At 41.8% G+C, this 21,700-nt stretch overlaps 1 protein-coding gene across 1 annotated transcript; it reads right to left on the reverse strand.

Moving 5' to 3' along the window:
• Positions 1 to 14,618: 14,618 nt before the first annotated feature.
• Positions 14,619 to 19,594, reverse strand: LOC141095946 (gap junction delta-4 protein-like). The gene is made up of 2 exons (XM_073582293.1): positions 19,531 to 19,594; positions 14,619 to 17,174 (listed from the first exon to the last, which is right to left on the reverse strand). The coding sequence occupies exons 1-2, from the start codon at positions 19,592 to 19,594 to the stop codon at positions 16,132 to 16,134; spliced, it is 1,107 nt and encodes a 368-aa protein (XP_073438394.1). The 3' UTR covers positions 14,619 to 16,131.
• Positions 19,595 to 21,700: the final 2,106 nt, after the last annotated feature.

The following is a 21,700-nucleotide window of genomic DNA, read 5'->3' on the forward strand; positions in this document are numbered from 1 at the left end:
GTCCCAGAGGATCTGTCTGCAGCGTCAGCTTACATCTTCATTGCCGAACACCACAGGTGGCGTCACGACTTACCCATTGACACTGAACATTTACAATGGGCGCCCAGGGCCACGGGCCGGGTTCCAGCTACCGTGACATCTCCCATTGTAATCAACGGGCCCGGCACCGAGTACCCCACAGCCTCTGGGGGCGAGTCAGATTTTTCATCAAAATCCGCACAACCTAAAAACTACGTGTGCACTTACCCTTAAGAGCTGGACCAGCCTTTGCACTTGGCAGCAGGGAGCGTGTCGTCAGAGGTTAAAAAGAAAAAGTGCACTCGGAAACAGGGAGACTTGGCGGGAACTGACAGTGCGCAGCAGAGGGAGGTGAGTGCTCCGTCCTTCAAGCACCGTAGCAGCGCAGGCCCGTGCTCCAGCATCCCTGCTTCTGCACATAGAGACTGTGAACAGAGACGTACTGTGTGCCCATTGGCCCCCGCTAAGCAAGCTGCCAAATGCTCCGGGCTCGTGAGTACCGAGCGCGTGCCGCCTAAGAAAGACCGGGTGTGTGACCGTGAACTGATCTCTGACTCCCCGGTGCTTATTTGTCAGGCCACGCTGGGCTCTGACATTGTTGTGGCCTGTGTCTTACCCTCCATAGCACCCACTGGACCCAGGATCCCGCAGGAGGCATCAGAGACTCACCGCTGCTGGAAGGACTCAGCTCGTCGTTGTCTTCAGGACTACACCGGATTAAATATCCGAAAGAAAATGGAAGAATAAGGCGTATCACAAGAAGAGTAAATGCAATAAATTTTATTAATGCCCATATAGCATAAACAAAAGGAGAAGAGACATACAGGTGTGAACACCACCCAGTTATAATGCACAAATCAGAAAGGGCTGCATGAAAATGACATATGTAAAAGTAGAAAAAATGCACATATGTAAGATGAAGCACATCAGCAGTAATGTAACATAAGCGCATGTGCGCCACAGAGCCACAGAGCTCCTAAAAAAACCTTTAAAAAAAGGGAGAAAATAAATGGACAGGGTTACACCTTTTATTAGGTGTATCCCAAAAGGCTTATGCCTAAAAGTATACACGTCCAAAATAAAGACAGTAATCCGTTTATACTGAAAAAGGAGCAATTACCACAATGATGTGCTACAAAGGGCAATCAAATAAAGTGCTATATGCATACCTAAGTGCAATGTGCCTAATGCATCACAGAAATATCACAAATCAGCAGAAAGTATATGTACATGGGGTACACAACACAGAGTGAATACACGGATGTATGAATATCTATGCTGGCGTGTGTGTTTTAATGCACCACTTATTTGCACCAAAGCCCGCTCTAATATAATCCAGATGTTAGCGGTGATAAAAATCATATAAAATATTTGCACAAGAGCCTTTATCCATGATAACCCACTCACTAGCACATTAAGTATGAGCACAAATGATTGCACGTTGCCCGCCTGCATAACAGCCCATATTCAGAATAATAAACTATAGGCAAAGTGCCATGTGCATACCTGAGGGTGAAGGAACAAACCCTGACGCGCGTTTCGCGTCAGCTTCCTCGGAGGGTTGTCACCCGATTACACCGGATTAAGTCCGTGCTGACCGTAATTGTTTCGTGGACTCTACAGTCTGGAAGTAGTCGGATTGGATAAGTTACACCTTAAGAACTGCTACCGTCATTGTCCCCGGAATTTTCCCATCATGCATACCCTTTATTACCTGCGTTATCCCTGTTTAACTCTTTATCTCCCTGCATGGAGTACATACTTGTTAAAGTAAAATACGTTAACCCTTGCTCTGTCTCCTGTCCGTCACTGCATCCCGCAACCTGCTCACATAATGATCACTCCCATCACTGTAACTGTAAAAAAAAGGGAATACAAAAAAAACCTCCCATGACACTTTGATTTTTTATTTTTTTATTGGAATAGCAATCAGCAACACACTAATAAAAATATTACCGTCCCTTTAAGAAATTAAACCATGATCACAATGACTCTCAAGTCAGGCCCTATGCAGACCACAGAACTAGCTGTGGGTATTGAGGACCAGCTGAGAGCCACTGGATCGAAAGATCCAGAGGAAGGCGAAGAACCCCCCCAGAGAGTTCTGCCTCAGGGGGGAAAAAATTCCTTCCTGACCCCAATTGTGACGATCGGATATTTCCCTGGATCACATCAGTCCTGCTGCATATTGCTGTATATCTGCATGTATTATAAACTCAAGAGAGTTGATTTGGAAGTGGAAAAGACCCTGCTCCTAGGAGCTTACAATCTAATATACAATATGCACCCTGCTCCTAAGATAGAGTTGCAGATCAGGCTTTGATCAGAGTGGCATCAGTTTCTCTCAGAGGTGGAGAGGGGTAAAAAATAGTTTCTTCATTTTGTCAGTCTGTTAAAACCGTTGAGCATATGGAGCTCCTGCCAGGGCCGTGGGGATACTCAGTACCGGGCTGGTTCTAAAAGGGATGTGTCACGGTGACCTGGGCGTCCAATGAAAAATGATGGTTAAAGGGGAATAAAGTTTATAAAAGATGATTCATGACGCCACCTGTGGTACTCGGCTAAGGATGGCCAACGTTGTTTAAAGAGACCGCTGGGGATGATGGTGATGCAGCAGAGTTCACACAGCTCTCCACAGGTAGAGCTTAGTCCCAGGGCAATTATATTTTTAAAGATGGTGATGATGGATGTAGTGCAGGGTGGATGGCGCAGTAAATGACTCCGAGGACACAGCAGGGTGCAGTTTCCACACTTTTACTTACGGTTTGAAGTGCAGGCCAGGGCACTAGTTACAGATGACAATGGAGGTCTGGGGAGCCTGGAAGCAACTTAGGATCTACTAAGCCAGATGGGTTTTGAGGCTTCCTTACTGCGCTGTCCTCTGAGGTCCTTGCTGCCTAAAGCTATGCTGTCCTCTGTTCCTTATTGTTCTGAAGTACTTGCTCGTATGGCAGTCAGATTGAGCCTATTGCAGGTGTCACTCCTTTATGGTGGCTCTGGTCTGCTGCTGTGCCTTCAGGTGTTTGCTGGACCAGGAGACCTGCAATCCCCTGCCCTCCGGATATAGCTGCTGGGACAGTTATACCCGACAGCCACGGACTCCAATGTCCGGCTTCAAGCGCTGTACTCTGGGGTGATCTTGGTCACAGCTCCATTCCCCAGGTTCTCTTTCACTTCTCCTCTCTCTGCTCAGACTCTGTCTCTCTCAGTTCTAGACACTGACTGACTGACCCTTCCTCCAGGCCAGAACTCATAGAGAAGGTCCCCTGAAACCGGGTTTAGAGCTCCCCCTTCTGGTCTGGAGTCAGGAAAAGTGTTGGATGCAAGTGTTATCTAGCCAGGGAATCTCTCCTTGCTTCCAGGCATGTCATCACACCCTTGTGAGGGAGGCAATGCCACTGTGGCATCCGGACTCCTGGGGTGCCACATTCCCCCTAGTGAAATTCAGTTCTCCCGGACTGAGGAAGCAAAACATGAACAATTATAATCGTTTACAAAATTTCAAAAATTACAAATTACAAAAACCCAAAGCTCAAAAATAGTCCTGGTGATGATAAGTCCAAGCATCTTTGTCCATTGTTCATTCCTGAGCCATGTTGTTAACTATATACAAGTAAGTTCCTGGTCACACATAGTCCTGTGGCCCAATTGTCCTTCAACAGATTATTACGAAAATTTTTAAAAGTTCATGCAGTAAGTCTCTATAAGCTCATTTGCTTAACGATTACGTATTACATTACATATCTACATATCTTCCTTACCCACTTTACTTACATGCTAAACCTTATGGGGGTTTTACCTTGGGTACTGCGGGTAGACTTTCGTAGCACTGGTATTGCTGGTGACCTAACTGGATTCACTGTGCTTGCTACCACTGGTGTAATGCGCTCTTTTTCATCTACGCTACGAGTGACTCTACGTAGTACAGGTATACCAGATTTTCTACGACTACTGATGCTCCCCATGGGCATGACAGATTCGCCGCTGGCATGGGTTACGTTTTCTTGCTCCCCTATTGATGCCTGACACCAAATTAACATTTCACTCCTTGGGGGTGATGCAATGGGGAATGGATCACTCACTCTGACACTGCCGACTTCATCTAATTACTAGACAATAAATCAGATCCATTAATTTTTTTCTTTGCTCAGCAATTATGTTATCGTTCAAGCTCTGTCTATATGTAATGAATGAATGGTGAGATTTTGCATTTCATGCATATTTATTCACTGTGGTTTGTTATGACAGCGAAGCATCAGTTTTATTGCTGGTGACAGCAGCACTTATTGTAGCAACCTATGTCAGATCAAGTTGCTAGTAAAAAGCAGTGTGCCCAAGGATCCATATGTTGTGCTTTCACACTCCTGAAGTGCCAGTGCTTTTTCATTTGTTATATTATATGCGTCTATTGTACTTCGGCAGCGCTAATATGTGACAGAGCCAATGTATTAGTGTATGATTCATGTTACAGAGACAAGAAACCACTCAATCAGCACAAACTCAACTATATGCTTTATATATTATATTATATATACTGTATATATACAGTATATATATATATATATATACTGAATATACAGTGGCATTTAAAAGTTTGGGCACCCCTGGTCAAAATTACTGTTATTGTGACCAGTTAAGCAAGTTGAAGATGGAATGATCTCTAAAAGGGCTAAAGTTAAAGATGACACATTTTCTCTGTATTTTAGGCCAAAAAAATTATATATTGTCATTTTTTACATTTTAAAAATTACAATAAGGAAAATAGGCCAATGCAAAAGTTTGGGCACCCTGCATAGTTAGTACCTAGTAACACTCCCTTTTAAAATATCACAGCTTGTAAACGCTTTTAGTAGCCAGCCAAGAGTCTTTCAATTCTTGTTTGATGGATTTTCATCCATTCTTCCTTGGAAAATTCTTCCATTTCTGGGAGATTCCTGGTTCGTCTTGCATGCACTGCTATTTTGAGGACTAGCCACAGATTTTCAATGATGATCGAATCGGGGGACTGTGAGGGCCATTGAAAAACCTCTAGCTATCGCCTTTCGAGGTAGTCTATTGTGGATTTTGATGTGTGTGATCATTATCCATTTGTAGAAGCCATCCTGTTTTCAAATTCAGCTTTTTTACACATGGTGTTATGTTTGCATCAAGAATTTGTTGAAATTTCATTGACTCCATTCTTCCCTCTACCTGTGAAATGTTCCCTGTGCCATTGTCTGCAACACAACTCCAAAGCATGATTGATCCATCCCCATGCTTAATGGTTGGAGAGATGTTCTTTTCCTGAAATTCTATGCAATTTATTCTCTGCACATACCTTTGATCATTGCGACCAAAGAGTTTTATTTTAACTTTAACGATTCACAGGACTTGTTTCTAAAATGCATTGGGCTTGTTTAGATGTTCTTTTGCATACCTCTGATGCTAAATTTTATGGTGAGGGTGCAGGAGAGGTTTTCTTCTGATGACTCTTCCATGAAGGCCATATTTGATAAGGTGTCTCTGAACAGTAGAACAATTACCACAACTCCAGAATCTGCTAAATCTTTCTGAAGATCTTTTGCAGTCAAGTGGGGGTTCTGATATGCCTTTCTAGCAATCCTACAAGCAGCTCTCTCTGAAATTTTGCTTGGCCTTCCAGACCTTATCTTGACCTCCACTGTTCCTGTAAACTGCTATTTCTGAATTACATATTGAACTGAGGAAAGGACAACTTGAAAATGCTTTGCTATCTTCTTATAGCCTTCTCCTGCTTTGTGGGCCTCCAGCATTTTCATTTTCAGAGTGCTAGGCAGCTGCTTAAAAGAACCCATGGTGGCTGTTTTTTCGCACAAGGTTAGAGGAGGCTATGTGTTTCTAGACCTGTGGAATCTGCATCACCTGGCCTTTCCTAACATTGAGGGTGAACAAGCCATATCCCTTACAGGCTAATTAAGATCTGAAACCTTGGTCAAAGTTATCTGAGCACACAAATCTCCAAAGGTGCCCAAACTTTAGCATCGGACCATTTTTCTTTTTGTAATTTTTAAAATGTGAAAAAATTACAATGTGTATTACTTTTTAGCCTAAAATACAAAACAAATGTGTCATCTTTAACTGTAGGCCTTTTAGAGATCATTTTATCTTCAACTTGCTTAACTGTTCACAATAACAGTAATTTTGACCAGGGGTGCCTAAACTTTTGCATGCCACTGTATTGTAAGACAGCGCTTACTGCATGTGTTGCTGCTTGGCAACGGGCTTTCATACACACAGGAACGATTTTTTCCATTAAACAGTCCATGTGGTTTATGATTCACTCAGAAACCACTGTTTATACAACACATACATCACATATAGTTCATAGTATACGGCTTCCTTCATTTGACAGAGACTGCACCCGTCAGTCATCCTCTGACTAGTTCCCAGGGGTGTCTGCACGCCGTATCAATGTCTCTACTCAAATAGCATTACACGACATTAGGTCGCAGTCTATAATCATGCTGGACCTCACTTCGTCCAGTTACCGTGGGTGACCGCACAGTTCATAGTAACCCCTTTTGTCTGGAGATACCTTACAGGAGCTCCTGCTCCACACGCTGACTCGTCGTTAGTCCTGGTTCCCAGAGAAGCTGCCTAACTGGGATCACCATCCCAGACAATGCCTTGCTCACCAGGCCACCCGACAGTTCCAGACCCTCAGAAGGACAATAGCTTCCCCAACGCAGTGCCATCCCAGGCTCTGTACATACACCGCCTCTCAATGTGCTCTTCAGGATGTCCGTACACACCTAGGACCTTCCAACACAGGCCTTCAGGTCCATGGCCTCTCCATGTGATATTCAGGAATCCGGTCCTACTCCTAGGAACTTCCAACACACAGGCCATCCAGGACCTTACACACTGACCATGTGACCCAAACCATGGTCACATTATGCAGCTGAATCCACCCCCATAGGTGGGAGGTGTGTGTGATTTGCCTGTCCCGCCCAGCTCTCCCACTAATCCTGTAAGCCTCCCTATGTAAACAAAAACAAAGCTCATAGAACTACAAGTCTCAGAGAAACATTACTGGCTTTCAGTGCAGAGGACTCCCCTCCTCTGCGACACATACCGGCCATTTACAACAATGCCGGTCACTGTCTCACAATATACATATACATACAGTGGGGAAAATAATTATTTGACACACTGCCGATTTTCCAAGTTTTCCCATCTACAAAGAATGGAGAGGTTTGTAATTTTTATCCTAGGTACACGTCATCTGTGAGAGACAGAATCTAAAAATAAAAACCAGAAAATCACATTGTATGATTGTTACATAATTAATTAGCATTTTGTTGGATTAAAGTAGTATTTGATACAATAGAACAATAGAGCTTAATATTTGTACAGAAACCTCTGTTTCCAATTGCAGAGGTCAGACGTTTCCTGTAGATCTTGACCAAGTTTGAACACAATGCAGCAGGGATTTTGGCCCACTCCTCCATACAGACCTTCTTAGTCCATGAGCCGGGCCAGATATCGGTACTACCCGGAGTGACTAATTCTCTTTGGTGTTTTTAGGTAGATGCATGTCTGTAGTTTATGTTTTGATATGATAGCCCTTGCACATCATTAGCTTAACCCCTTCAGGCCTATTTGTACCCAAATGCCTAGGCCATTTTTTAGTAAATCTGACCTGTCACTTCATGCGGTAATAACTTTGGGACGCTATCACCTACCCACGCCATTCTGAGATTGTTTTCTCGTGACATATTGTACTTCATGGTAGTGCTAATTGTGAGTCAATAGATTTTACCTTTCTGCATAAAAAAATTACAAAATACACGAAAATTTGGGAAAAATTCGCTATTTTTGAACTTTGAAATTCTCTACTTTTTACAAAAATGCTGATACCCCGCATAACAGTTATTAGTTTACATTCTCCACATGTCTACTTCACATTGGCATCATTTTGGAAATTAAATTTTATATTTTTCGGATGTGATAAGGCTCATAGTTTTATACGCAATTTTTAAAGTTTACGACAAAATTTCCAAAACCCATTTTTCCAAGGACCAAGTCAGTTCGGACGTCACTTTATGGGTCTTGTATAACAGAACCCACCCATATATTACCCCATTTTGCAAACTACACCCCTCAAGGTGTCCAAAACAGATTTTCAAAACTTTGTTAACCCCTTAGGTGTTGCGCAGGAATTCAAGCAAAATGACAGTGAAATATCAAAATTTCAATTTTTTGGCAGATATTCCATTGTAATCCAATTTTACCTGCAACCCAGCAAGGGCTAACAGCAAACCCAAACCCAAAATTGGTTACCCCAATTCCGCAGTTTATAGAAACACCCCACATGTACACATAAACTAAATTATGGGCGCGCAAGAGGGCTCAGCACAGAAGGAGAGCTAGGCGGTTTTTGGGATAATAGATTACACTGGAAGAAATCCAGTGGGCCATGTCGTATTGGAGAGACCCTGAGGTACCCCTAGAGTGGAAACCCCCAAAAGGTTACCGCATTTTGGAAACTACACCCCCTAAGGAATGTTTTAGGGGGTATAGTAACCACTTTGACCCAACAAGCACTCCATTGGAGTTTCATGCACTTGGTTGAGGAAATTGAAAAGTACGTTTTTTACCGAAAAATGTCGCTTTAGGCCCACATTTTTCATTTTGAAAAGGGGGACCAGGAAAAAGTACACCCCATTTTTTATTTCCCATTGTCTCCCGAACACGGCAATACCACAAGTGTTGTCTAAAACCACAGTATTGGCGCACGGCAGGCTTCGTAAGCGAAGCTGCGGCAAAATTCACTCTAAGAAATCTATGGGGCCATGTCACATTTGGAGACACCCTGAGGTCCCGCACAGTGGAAACCCCAAAAACGTGACCCCATTTTTGAAACTACACCCCCTAAGGAATGTTTTAGGAGGTACAGTAACCACTTTGCACCGGGAACCGGCTCCCGACCCGGGGCGATTGCCCGGCATATGATCCGGGTACGATTCGCCGTACCGCTACGGCGGCCGGCGCGAAGGGGTTAATGGTATTTTTCACCTTTTGAATAGATCCTACCTATATTTCCAAAAAGTAATGATTAAAGGTCGATTTAGGGGAAATGCCAAAATGTCAATACAATGCATGTAGTATTTGTAACAAAATTTAATCCAAGTTATGTAAATACACACTGAACATGTCATGGGCTTGTCCATACTAATGTGTGTGTGTGTGTGTGTGTGTGTGTGTGTGTGTGTGTGTGTGTGTGTAGGTGTGTGTGTGTGTGTGTGTGTGTGTGTGTGTGTGTGTGTGTGTGTGCCAAGGGTTTTAATGTTTTTCTTTGTGTTTGCAGGTGTTTACTGACATATCTAATGGCATGATGGAAGTACCAGCGAGGAAGAAATCATGGATCGACTGACCACCCAGAGGTCCATGAATACTTCATGAAAGGTGGCTTTTCGGTCCAGATCGGTAGCAAGAATCCTTTTGGACGGATTCCTGTGGACCAGACCATCGAAGAAACAATCAACAAAGACACCCAGACACCAGGGGGCACAAAAGGCTTCAGCCTCAAAGTTGGAGCTGTCGCCAGATTCTACCTGACATCGGAGTACCGCAGCATGTACTTGAGGCAGCTGAGGGCTCTAGTAGGCCAACAATATACTGACTTCAGTCATTCAGACCTACAGGTGTCCAAGATTAGAAGAGATGAAGCCGATGTCCGATCTTTTGTTGAACTGCTGGAGACTGGTTGGTTGAACCCCTTCAACAAAGAGCATAATGGTGAACTTATCAGTTTACCAACAGCGACTGCAGCACCACCAGATGTAGCCAAAGACCTTCTAGGGGCATACAGTATAGGAGAGGATGCATATCACACATTCAAGGATGAGCGTTTGGGTACCGATACGCCAACTACACTGTTTCATGACAAGATGACGAAGAACAATCTTAAAACGTTCTCTAACATCAGAATGAAGACACACAGACAAGGCCTTGGCAAGGAGGTAATATTGAAGGCTGACAGGAACCTATTTGGCCAGATGATACTTGTAGCTGAGAACAGAAAGCTACAAATGAGTGATGTCTTGACTCATTCCCTGGGGCCATTGCCATGGGCACTTGCCAACGGTGATGGGTCTATCCGCAAGACCAACAAGGCTGCCCTAGCAAGGGAGTTGGAGAGGAATGCTCCTCCTGCAGAGGTGATCCCTGAGCCCTCTGCAACCATCATTGATGGGATGAGCCTGGTTCAGAAACTGAAGGGAAACGATGCAACATTTGCCCAGCTAGCAGGCACAGCAATGAGTCGCGCTATCCATGAGGGTGCTAAGAGCAAGCGCATTGATATTGTCTTTGACGTCTACAAGGAGACATCCATCAAAGATACAGAAAGAGTCAACAGATATGAAGGCACAGGGATCCATTTCAAGAACATTCAACATGGGCACAACATCCAGCAGTGGAGAAAGCTACTAAGTAATTCCTCCAACAAGGCAAGTCTCATAAAGTTTCTGGTAGAAGAATGGAAGGCGAAACACCACAGGGAGAAGCTTGAGGAGAAGGAGATGTATGTCACATGTGAGCAGCTCTGCTTTAAGATCACCAAAGAACAGTGGGAAGAGGCTGCTGACCTTAAGTCAAGTCAAGAAGAAGCAGACACACGCCTCCTTCTCCATGCTCTTCATGCAGCAGAATCTGGTTACAAGTCTGTCATCATCACTTCAGAGGATACTGATGTCATGGTCCTGTGTCTGGGCATGTGCCACAAAATCCCATCCCACATGTTCCAGAAATGCGGTACACAGAACCGGACAAGATTCCTGGATATCACCACTCTGAGCAGAACATTGGGAGGCAGCGTGTGTGATTCATTGATTGGTATGCATGCATTTACAGGCTGTGACACAGTCAGTGCATTCGCTGGCCGTGGGAAGATGACGACACTCAAGCAGTTAAAGATGAACAAGACATACCAGGATGCCTTTCAGGAAGTTGGTCGTTCATGGGAAGTGTCTCCCGAACTCTTTGAGAAGTTACAGGAAATCACCTGCCACATGTACCTGCCAACTACCCAAACAACTGAGGTAAACAGGCTCCGGTATCAGCTGTTCTGTGCCAGACGTGGAGTGGTAGAGTCAAGTCAACTCCCTCCTTGCCAAGACTGCCTTTTCATGCATGCACTGCGTGCAAACTACCAGGCTGCGATCTGGAGGAGAAGTCTGCAGAGCCAGCCATTTGTTGCAAACCCAACAGACTACGGTTGGATGATAGATAATGACGGAAAGCTTGTTGTCAAGTGGATGCGAGGGGCACCAGCACCAGAAGCTATTATCCAGCTACTGTCCTGCAAGTGTGTGCGGTCATGCGAACTTCCTCAGTGTACTTGCCTCAGCAATGGCCTGAAGTGCACGGACATGTGCAGTTACAGACATGCCAGAACAAGGGTATTGAAGACGAGCCAGTAGAACAACAGTCAGATTCAGAGTCTGATGTTGAAGATATTATGGAGTAACGTTATATAATTATACATACACACACAATATATATATATATATATATGTATATATACACACACACAAACACCTACACACACACACACACACATTAGTATGGACAAGCCCATGACATGTTCAGTGTGTATTTACATAACTTGGATTAAATTTTGTTACAAATACTACATGCATTGTATTGACATTTTGGCATTTCCCCTAAATCGACCTTTAATCATTATTTTTTGGAAATATAGGTAGGATCTATTCAAAAGGTGAAAAATACCATTAACCCCTTCGCGCCGGCCGCCGTAGCGGTACGGCGAATCGTACCCGGATCATATGCCGCGCGATCGTCGCGGGTCGGGAGCCGGTTCCCGTTGCAAAGTGGTTACTGTACCTCCTAAAACATTCCTTAGGGGGTTTAGTTTCAAAAATGGGGTCACTTTTTTGGGGTTTCCACTGTGCGGGACCTCAGGGTGTCTCCAAATGTGACATGGCCCCATAGATTTCTTAGAGTGAATTTTGCCGCAGCTTCGCTTACGAAGCCTGCCGCGCGCCAATACTGTGGTTTTAGACAACACTTTTGGTATTGCCATGTTCGGGAGACAATGGGGAATAAAAAGTGGGGTGTACTTTTTCCTGGTTCCCCTTTTCAAAATGAAAAATGTGGGCCTAAAGCGACATTTTTCGGTAAAAAACGTACTTTTCAATTTCCTCAACCAAGTGCATGAAACTCCAATGGAGTGCTTGTTGGGTCAAAGTGGTTACTATACCCCCTAAAACATTCCTTAGGGGGTGTAGTTTCCAAAATGCGGTAACCTTTTGGGGGTTTCCACTCTGGGGGTACCTCAGGGTCTCTCCAATATGACATGGCCCACTGGATTTCTTCCAGTGTAATCTATTATCCCAAAAACCGCCTAGCTCTCCTTCTGTGCTGAGCCCTCTTGAGCGCCCATAATTTAGTTTACGTGTACATGTGGGGTGTTTCTATAAACTGCGGAATTGGGGTAACCAATTTTGGGTTTGGGTTTGCTGTTAGCCCTTGCTGGGTTGCAGGTAAAATTGGATTACAATGGAATATCTGCCAAAAAATTGAAATTTTGATATTTCACTGTCATTTTGCTTGAATTCCTGTGCAACACCTAAGGGGTTAACAAAGTTTTGAAAATCTGTTTTGGACACCTTGAGGGGTGTAGTTTGCAAAATGGGGTAATGTATGGGTGGGTTCTGTTATACAAGACCCATAAAGTGACGTCCGAACTGACTTGGTCCTTGGAAAAATGGGTTTTGGAAATTTAGTCGTAAACTTTAAAAATTGCGTATAAAACTATGAGCCTTATCACATCAGAAAAATATAAAATTTCATTTCCAAAATGATGCCAATGTGAAGTAGACATGTGGAGAATGTAAACTAATAACTGTTATGGGGGCTATCAGCATTTTTGTAAAAAGTAGAGAATTTCAAAGTTCAAAAATAGCAAATTTTTCCCAAATTTTCGTGTATTTTGTAATTTTTTATGCAGAAAGGTAAAATCTATTGACTCACAATTAGCACTACCATGAAGTACAATTTGTCACAAGAAAATAATCTCAGAATGGCGTGGGTAGGTGATAGCGTCCCAAAGTTATTACCGCATGAAGTGACAGGTCAGATTTACAAAAAATGGCCTAGGCATTTGGGTACAAATAGGCCTGAAGGGGTTAAGCTACTGATGTGCAAGGGCTATCATATCAAAACATAAACTACAGACATGCATCTACCTAAAAACACCAAAGAGAATTAGTCACTCCGGGTGGTACCGATATCGTCAAAATTGGCTCTTGGCTCATGGACTATCTCTAGATCTTTCAGGTTTTAGGGCTGTGGCTGAGGAAAATTGTGTTTTCGCTCCCTCCGAAGATTTCCTATTGGGATCAGGTCTGGAGATTCTCATTGCTGGGAGCGGTGACTGTTATTGCTCCCGGTGGCTCCTGGGAGAGAAATAAAGTTAATTTTCTCCCAGATGCCACACTTTTAATTCTGTAGCCAGGCACATTCATAATGCTATTAACCTGCAGATTAACCCTATATCTGAAGGTTAATAGCGTAATTCGACCTGGGAATTTCCTTTTACGGTACTTACAGTGTAATAACTAAAATCATTGGAAGTCTAGGGTGGTACCCTGGCTAGCACCCAATAGTATGTAACAATAGCGCTGGGAAAGTATACATCTGTAAGAACACCAATGGCAGCTTGCCTCTATTTCTGGGGCCCCACTAGGTCATGTGATAATTTTTAGTTTCCTACACACCTGTTGCTGCCACATCACATGTGAACACTCCTATATGGTGCTACTACCCCTCACAATGCGACTATGCCTCTTGACCGATCATGGTGGGTGGACAATTCCATGCCCACCGAGAACCATTTCCCAATACCTACAGACAATACCACTATGAGGCTGTGTGCACACGATGCAGATTTGCAGCGGTTCCGCAGCGGATTTTACCGCGCAGAAACGTTGCATATCCGCATTGTGATGTACAGTAGCCTTAAAATCAATGTAAAAAAAAAACGCTGTGCAGACGCTGCGGATTTTTCCGCGCGGTTTTCCCGCGGTACAAAATCCGCAGCATGTTACTTCTTTTTTGCGGTTTTCCATCTCCCGTCACCAAATCTGCAGGGGGAAAACCGCGATGGAAAACCGCACAAAAACCGCATGAAAAATGGAAGAAATCCGCAGGAAAACTGCAGGTTATTTGACCTGCGGATTTCTTCCATTCTGCGCGGAAAAATCCGCAGGGCCAAAAAGTACGTCTGCACTCAGCCTTATAATGTCAAATAGCGCTCCCATTGTGTATGTCCCAACCAAGAAATGTCTGAGGTAAAGGATTTTACTTTTCTGAGCACCATAAACCTACATCGGTTGGTTGTCTTTTTTTGTGCCCACATAGATGAATCTATGGGTTCTTTACACTGCTCATTGTTAAAGGGGTTTTGCCCTTTAAACTTTTTATACAAATCCTTTTAATCTAGTTCCCCTGTTCATTTAGATATGTACAAAATAGTTAAAAAGCAGATAAATCATTGTAAGCAGACACGCAAACACCATAAACAGCCATTTTTATTATCTCCCACAACACAAAATATACAAATATTTTATCATTTATATGAAGTAACCCTATACCATAATCAGTCTAAATCATACATTTCTGTTCATATGCACACTAAAAGTACAATACTTATTGCTGAAATATATTAAGTCAAAGTTTTTGTCCTGCAGTTCTTAACCTTTCTGAGAAAATAGTAAAATATTTTGAGAATCTTCACTCTCCATTAAAAAAATTACAGAGCTCCTAGAAATCTTAGATAAGCAATGTTTAGGCCACCTTCAGATGTGGTCCAGGATGCACTACACCAGGAGGCCCCAGTCTGTAGCTCGGGAGCCTCATGTGGCTCACGGTCCCATGACTTGTGGCTTGCGGCAGTCTGCCAGCTTGGTGCACTAGCTCAACGGCTAGCAAGCAGGTATGAACAGCACATCTCAAAATTTTGTGAGTAGTATTTTAACAGGTACTAGTTATTTTAATAATTTTTTGAGCTTCTTAAGGTTGTTAAAATGCTAAGTATATAGTAAAGATGACAGGACGTATTTTGCTGTTATTTTTCCAAGATGAGCATAAAACATTGCAGCAAAATACGCAGAGTAGCAGCTGCATATAGAAATTTGGTAGCTGTATTTTTTCTGGAGCAGGATTTTTTTTTCCTTCCCATATCCCTCAACAATAGTTTTTGTATTTTTATGATGATGTCCCGTAATTTCATGTGGTTTTCTCGCTGCGGCACAAATCACCGCTAAAAATTAAAAATGTGTTTTAGATCTTTTTCCCATATTATTGTTTTCATGTCTTTTACTTTATTAACATATTTTATTACTATTGGGGGATTTAATTATACCTGTGAATACTACCACTGCTAAGGCATTTAGACGGAGAAAATCCATTCATTGTAAACAATGTGATCTGAATCTCACTGGTAGTGTTGCTGCCTTCTTTACAGAAAGTGTAGAGTTTGAGCAGAATTAAGCGGAGGGAAGACTCTAAATAATAATTGAAGTGTTTGTCCAAGTCTGCAATTTTTTATTTTTTTTTATAAATGGTACCACTCTCATGGTTCACTGTGTAGGGAACTGCAACCCAGCAACACTTGCTTGAATGAGAGTGAACTGCAAAACAATACCAGAGAGCCATCGTATCGTCTCTAGTTACAAAATGAACATTGACTGGCCTGCAGAACATAAAATCAGAATCCATAATGGGGAAGGCAGTAGTGGAGACTACTCTCCCCTACAATGGACTCAGACATTGAACCAACCTCGCTAGTTGCTGAATCACTTTAGCAAGTTAATAAGAGCAAAAGAGCTAAAGTGTTCTTGCACTCTATTTCTCAAGAAATTATATAGTTGATCTGGTTTTGGCTGTATAACATATCGAAATGCACCAAAACTGCATATTCTGTAGGAATAAAAAGTAAAAATAGTAGACAACTGATTGCATTCTGGACTTATGCAAGCACTATTCAGCATTACAATTTGTATTGGTTAGAAATTATATAACAGTATATGTCAGATGTATTGAGAATTTTTTGTAGATTTTGCTAGATTAGACCCACTCAGATTTTTTGTTTTTTGATCCGGTGTTTTTGTCATGCTGTGATGCATCTGCTAGACTGGGATTACTGCAGTTTTCTTTCTTACCCTTTGCTTGCCTGTGGGTAAGTAGATGATGATCATTTCCAAGTGTGTCATTTCCAGGTATCATGTTGACTTGCCAAGAGCAGGTTTTATTGCTGTTGGTATTGATGTTAGACTTTCCCATTTCTTGACGAGAGCTTTGAGTCTGAAATGAAGCAGTTTCCCCTTCAAATGAGGGTATAGAATGAGAGTCACCTTTGACGTGCTCGTCTGCTTTCTCATGGTTGTGGGAAGGACAGTTGGGGTAGATGCCCATCTGGTCTGGAGTCACGGCTAGTTTTGAGCGTGGAGGGGTTTCTGAGCAACAACCACCTTTTAGAGAATCATTTTCGAGGAGCAGTAGCTGCTTCTTAATCTTCTCCGAACGTTTTCTTCTATGAAACACACAAATCAGATCTACAAAACTTAGAATCAACGAAACGACTCCGGTGCCCCATATAAATATCATCATTAGGGACTTTTCAGTTGGTCTTGAGATGTAGCAATCAACACTACTAGTGCATGGTGCCTGGGAACAGCTGAATCTACTTGGAACCAAGATCCCAAAAAGAAAGTATTGGCCAACAGCAAAGCCAAGTTCCAATAAAATTTTCAACACCACATGGATCAGATAGGCTCCGGAGAAATCAAGTATTTCCATTTGTATGCCCACGCCATGACAGGTGGAAGTATTACTTTTTCGATAGTTGTCATTCGAAGCTGCCACATATGTCATTACTCTATGAAAAACGTGGACGCTGAATAAAGAATAAGGCAAAAACACCGTAACAGTCTGAACAAGCCAATATCTCATGTGGGACATGGGAGAGAAAATATCGTAGCACACATTAGAGCAACCTGGCTGTAATGTGTTGCAGATGAATCGCTCCTGTTCATCTTGATAGAGGGGATATCCAGCAAGAACAACCATCACCATTCTCAGAAGGATCATCAGTGTCAGCCAAATTTTGCCTAAAAGACAAAAACAGAAACATTGGCATATTTATGGAAAAACTGATGGAATCTTATGTTTTTGTGCAAGACAAACGGCTACCACAGCCAAAATGGGAAAAAAAGAGCCCTATATCTTGGTCACACCATGTAGAGCTTCAAAAGGTGTGCCAAATACCACAGTCACATGGGCAATTATTGTGTGATAAAACTGCACGCGATTTAAAAATGATATCCACGATTTCAGCATACCCTTTTTGGCCAATCGGCTTTTACAGGTGAGACAAGATCAAAGTCATTCGGCTAAAAATCAGATAGTAAAAATGTAGCACAGCCTGAGCGTTTACTTCAAGGTAGCTCTTGCTACAAAAAATGTTTCCGTGTAGCAGATGTTAACATATCCTTACAGGGGCTGTCCCCTTTCAGGAAATCTTAGTCCACAGTAGCTGTTTGTTATAACATGGGAAACAGTACCTTATTCACGATCCCTATGTTCACCACCATAGCTCCCCGATGTCTGACACTGGCTGCAGCACGGACATCAGGTAGCCAATCGGTGAGTTCAGCGGCTCTGCTAGTGTAGATGGAGCACCCCACTCAGAGCCACCAAGCCCACCGATTGGCTGCCGCAAAGCCAACATGACGTCAGAGCGCCACAGTCAATACCAGACACTGGAAGCATCAAAGGAAGCTCACCGGTCACCCGAGGAACGGTGAGTAAAGTGTATTTTCTTTTTCTATACCAAGACTTTGGAGACTTTGATTTCCTTTAAGGGGATAACATCTTTAACTCTAAAAAACATCCCATCAGTATGTATTTGTAACAGACCAGTCTTCAGCTACAGGTAGTGTCTTAAATGATATGTATGTACATCTTTACAGATAGTTTAGGCTGCTCAAAATTAAAAGCTAAAAAAAATTATATTTTGATAAAATATCCTAATACTTTGTGCATACAGTGCTTATGAAAATCTACCTTGCTGCACTATAGTCTGATCCTACAATCATACATTAATCTCTTCTATCTGACCCTTAGGTCTTGCCAATCTACAGTCAGGAAAAGAAGTGATATTGGAACAGAGAATTCCTATGGATTCTATCTGAAGATGTGCGAGATCCTCTCTAAATGACAAAACGTACCCGTCTTTGGAACTTAAAAAAAATCAGTAAGGGTTTCCAAACCAATAGCAACTTTCTGACCAATCAAATTAATCTGAAATCGGTCAATATGACACATGAATATTTGTTACAGGGACAACAAATCCTAAAATTTAATGATCATAAATAATAAAAGAAAACCTTTAATGGAGATGCTGTTTAGATGTTAGAACCAGGAAGACTTTTTTAACAATTAAATAAGTTTCCTGGCAGATAATGTATTTAATTTTAGTCAGATCAACTGTCCAATTATGCAAAATATCTATACTAATTTTGTTCTAACTGGATAGAAAATGGGGAGAAATCTGTATGTGTAAAGCTGGCCACAGATAGGTTTTAGGACGTCTCCGATATTGTTAACAGATTCCAAAATAACTTGTGAGATATATAGAAATAAATATTATATATATATACATACACAAATATTAATAATTATTCTAGTAAATGGTTTATTTTATACTGTATTTCACTAAAATATATATTATTTATAGTAAATAGTTTATACTGAATCTCACATATATGTATTTATGTTTATTTATATATATATATATATATATATATATATGTATGTACATACAGTATATATTTATATATTAGTGAGGTACATAATATATATGTATTCACACATATTTACATTATATATACACTGTATATAATATATATATATATATATTGCTATTTATAGAATATCTAAACAATTTTCAAGCACATGGATAAAATGTAAAACGTGATGAAAAAATCTAAATACATGCTTATTTCTTATGGCAAATATAATTAATATTTATGAATATCAACAGTAACATGAGTAACCACAACCCATTGCAGTGGTGAGAAAATATAATTATTAATTATAAAGCTGTCAACAATAATAATAAAAAAAATTAAATAAAAGGCATACAAATAAGAAATGCGAGATAGATGATAGATACATAGATATAATAAATGACAAAATGAGCGAAAATAATTAAGATATTGTAAACAGATGTATAATAAACAAAAATCTTATCTTTTTGTAATATTGAATTTACTTGTACTATTTTGTAAAGAAAGACTTCAAATATTGAGTTTATAAGTTGGCAAACTCTATGTGTTGTTATAGCTAACTAATGGCTAGTTATTGGAAATGAGTAATTATAAGTTATTATATAGTATAATCAATCCCATCTGTCGAATTCTTAAATTTATTTTCATCACTTGATCATTACACTGGTATACTCACCAATCACAGTAACGTTGTAGTTGAAAGTGATAATCAAATATCCCATTGAGTCGAAATACTCCATTGTCTTTCAGGCTCCCACCTTCCAGCAAGGAATCACAATTTGGAATTTCGCTATTTATTCTAGCAAATGTATAAAAAGTTTTCTAAGGAAATGAAAATTTTGCTTGCAGGCTCTGAGCTGGGCAAACGCCACTTATGCAGCTCCTGCCCTTGTTTCTTTTACCTCTGTGGTCAGTCTAGTCTGACAAATGCTTCAGGACAAAAGACAACCAGAGTCCTCCCGGTCATTGTGGCTATTCTTACCGCCCAAGAGCATTCCAGTCTGTGAAAATTGCTGAAATATTTGTCGGAAAAAGAGATCACAACATGGAATGACACACGTCTATAAATTCCCATGGGATACATATCAGACACTTCGCTGAAAGAGACTTGCTCTTTATGATGGTCGCACTTCCCATTACTTGTGCGATGTATTTGGCAATTTATAAATGTAACCATTTAATGACCAAACACAATCCATTTGTTGGTAAGCTGTGATAAGAAATGGAAGTGTGAAAAAATAAACTAAAATGCAATGTGACAAATGATTGCTTAACGGATTCTGAATGTTATGGAAATATTTTGTTTTGTAAAAATTGCAGCAGAAAACTAGATAAGTCCGCACTATAGGAAGAATCGCTGAAGCATTATTATATGTTATACATGTCCAGGGCCGGAATAAGGTTGGTTGGGGCCCCTGGGCAGAAAATCTGGTGGGGGCCCCCATATCATTAACATTTTAGCCATAACAGTAGAGCGCGAACTGTAGCACTCCTCCTGTCTGTGCCGGCCGCGGCTGTGTCTGGACACGTGAGCACAGCGATGACGTCATCTCTGTGCGCACCACTAGTCTCCACACACAGCCGCGGCCGGCACAGACAGGAGCTATATATAAATATATAGCTAGCTGGAGGCAAGGGGGTTAATCACCGTGGCACTGCAGAGTTGATTGGCGGGACCGTACACAGCAGGCGGCGAGCAGGCAGAGCAGATCCACAGGACAGGAGGCGTGACAGGAGAGGAGGCGTGACAGGAGAGGATGAGGCGGTACCGGTATGCCTAGTTCATCTCAGCGTGACGGCGTTTAATATTTATCCTCGCGCTGCGTTAATAAAATGGCGGTCGCTGCCCAGTGGTGGGGGCCCGGGCCCCCTTAGAAGCTCTTGTGGTGGGGGCCCCGGGGCTGAAGCCCCGCCTGCCCCTATTTCCTCTAGGAACTGAAGCATTTCAAAATTTTTACGCTTTATTCATACCTTTTACTTTTTTTACTGCAGATAGATGGCCAGATAATAGATAGATAGATGATAGATAATAGATAGATATGGAGAGATAGACAGATAGATAGATAATAGATAGATGATAGTTACAGTTGTGCTCAAAAGTTTACATACCCCAGCAGAATTTTTGCTTTCTTGGCCTTTTTTTCAGAGAATATGAATGATAACAACAAAACTTTTTCCCCACTCATAGTTAGTGATTGGATGAAGCCATTTATTGCCAAACTACTGTGTTTTCTCTTTTTAAATCATAATGACAACCCAAAACATCCAAATGACCCTGATCAAAAGTTCACATACCCCAGTTCTAACTACCGTGTATTTCCCCCTCTAACATCAATGACATCTTGAAGTCTTTTGTGGTAGTTGTGGAAGAGGTTCTTAATTCTCTCAGATGGTAAAGCTCCCCACTCTAAGCCTCCAGTTCCTGTAAATTCCTGGGCTGTCTAGCATTACCTGGGCGCTTGAGATCTCCCCAGAGTGGCTCAATGATATTGAGATCAGGAGACTGACATGGCCACTCCAGAACCAGGTCATGAACATATCGCATCCAATGTCATAAGCTGGTGTGACTCCAGCCTAAGGATCCTTTTACACAAACTGACTAGCAGCACTAACGAGCCCGATTGGTAAACCTTTACCAATCAGCGGTCATTTAATAGCCTGTTTACACAATCAGACCAAAGTAAACAATGCACACTAAGCAATCTGTAATAGATCACTCAGTGCACTAAAGCCCCCCGTCTCACATAACGAGATCATTAGCGAGATCGCTGAAAAGTCACCGATTTTGTGATGCAACAGCGATCTCACTACGTGTGACACATAGCGACGACCAGCCCCCCGCTGTG

Source organism: Dendrobates tinctorius, unplaced genomic scaffold (assembly GCF_039654945.1).
Source record: "Dendrobates tinctorius isolate UK_male_01 unplaced genomic scaffold, ASM3965494v1 ptg000070l, whole genome shotgun sequence".
NCBI lineage: Eukaryota > Metazoa > Chordata > Amphibia > Anura > Dendrobatidae > Dendrobates > Dendrobates tinctorius.

Bases quoted from the DNA above. Each gene is read 5' to 3' on its own strand.
- LOC141095946 (XM_073582293.1), bottom strand. From the start codon at position 19,594: ATGGAGTATTTCGACTCAATGGGATATTTGATTATCACTTTCAACTAC. The intron at 17,175-19,530 runs GTGAGTATACCA...TTTGTCTTTTAG, and splicing joins CTACAACGTTACTGTGATTG to GCAAAATTTGGCTGACACTG.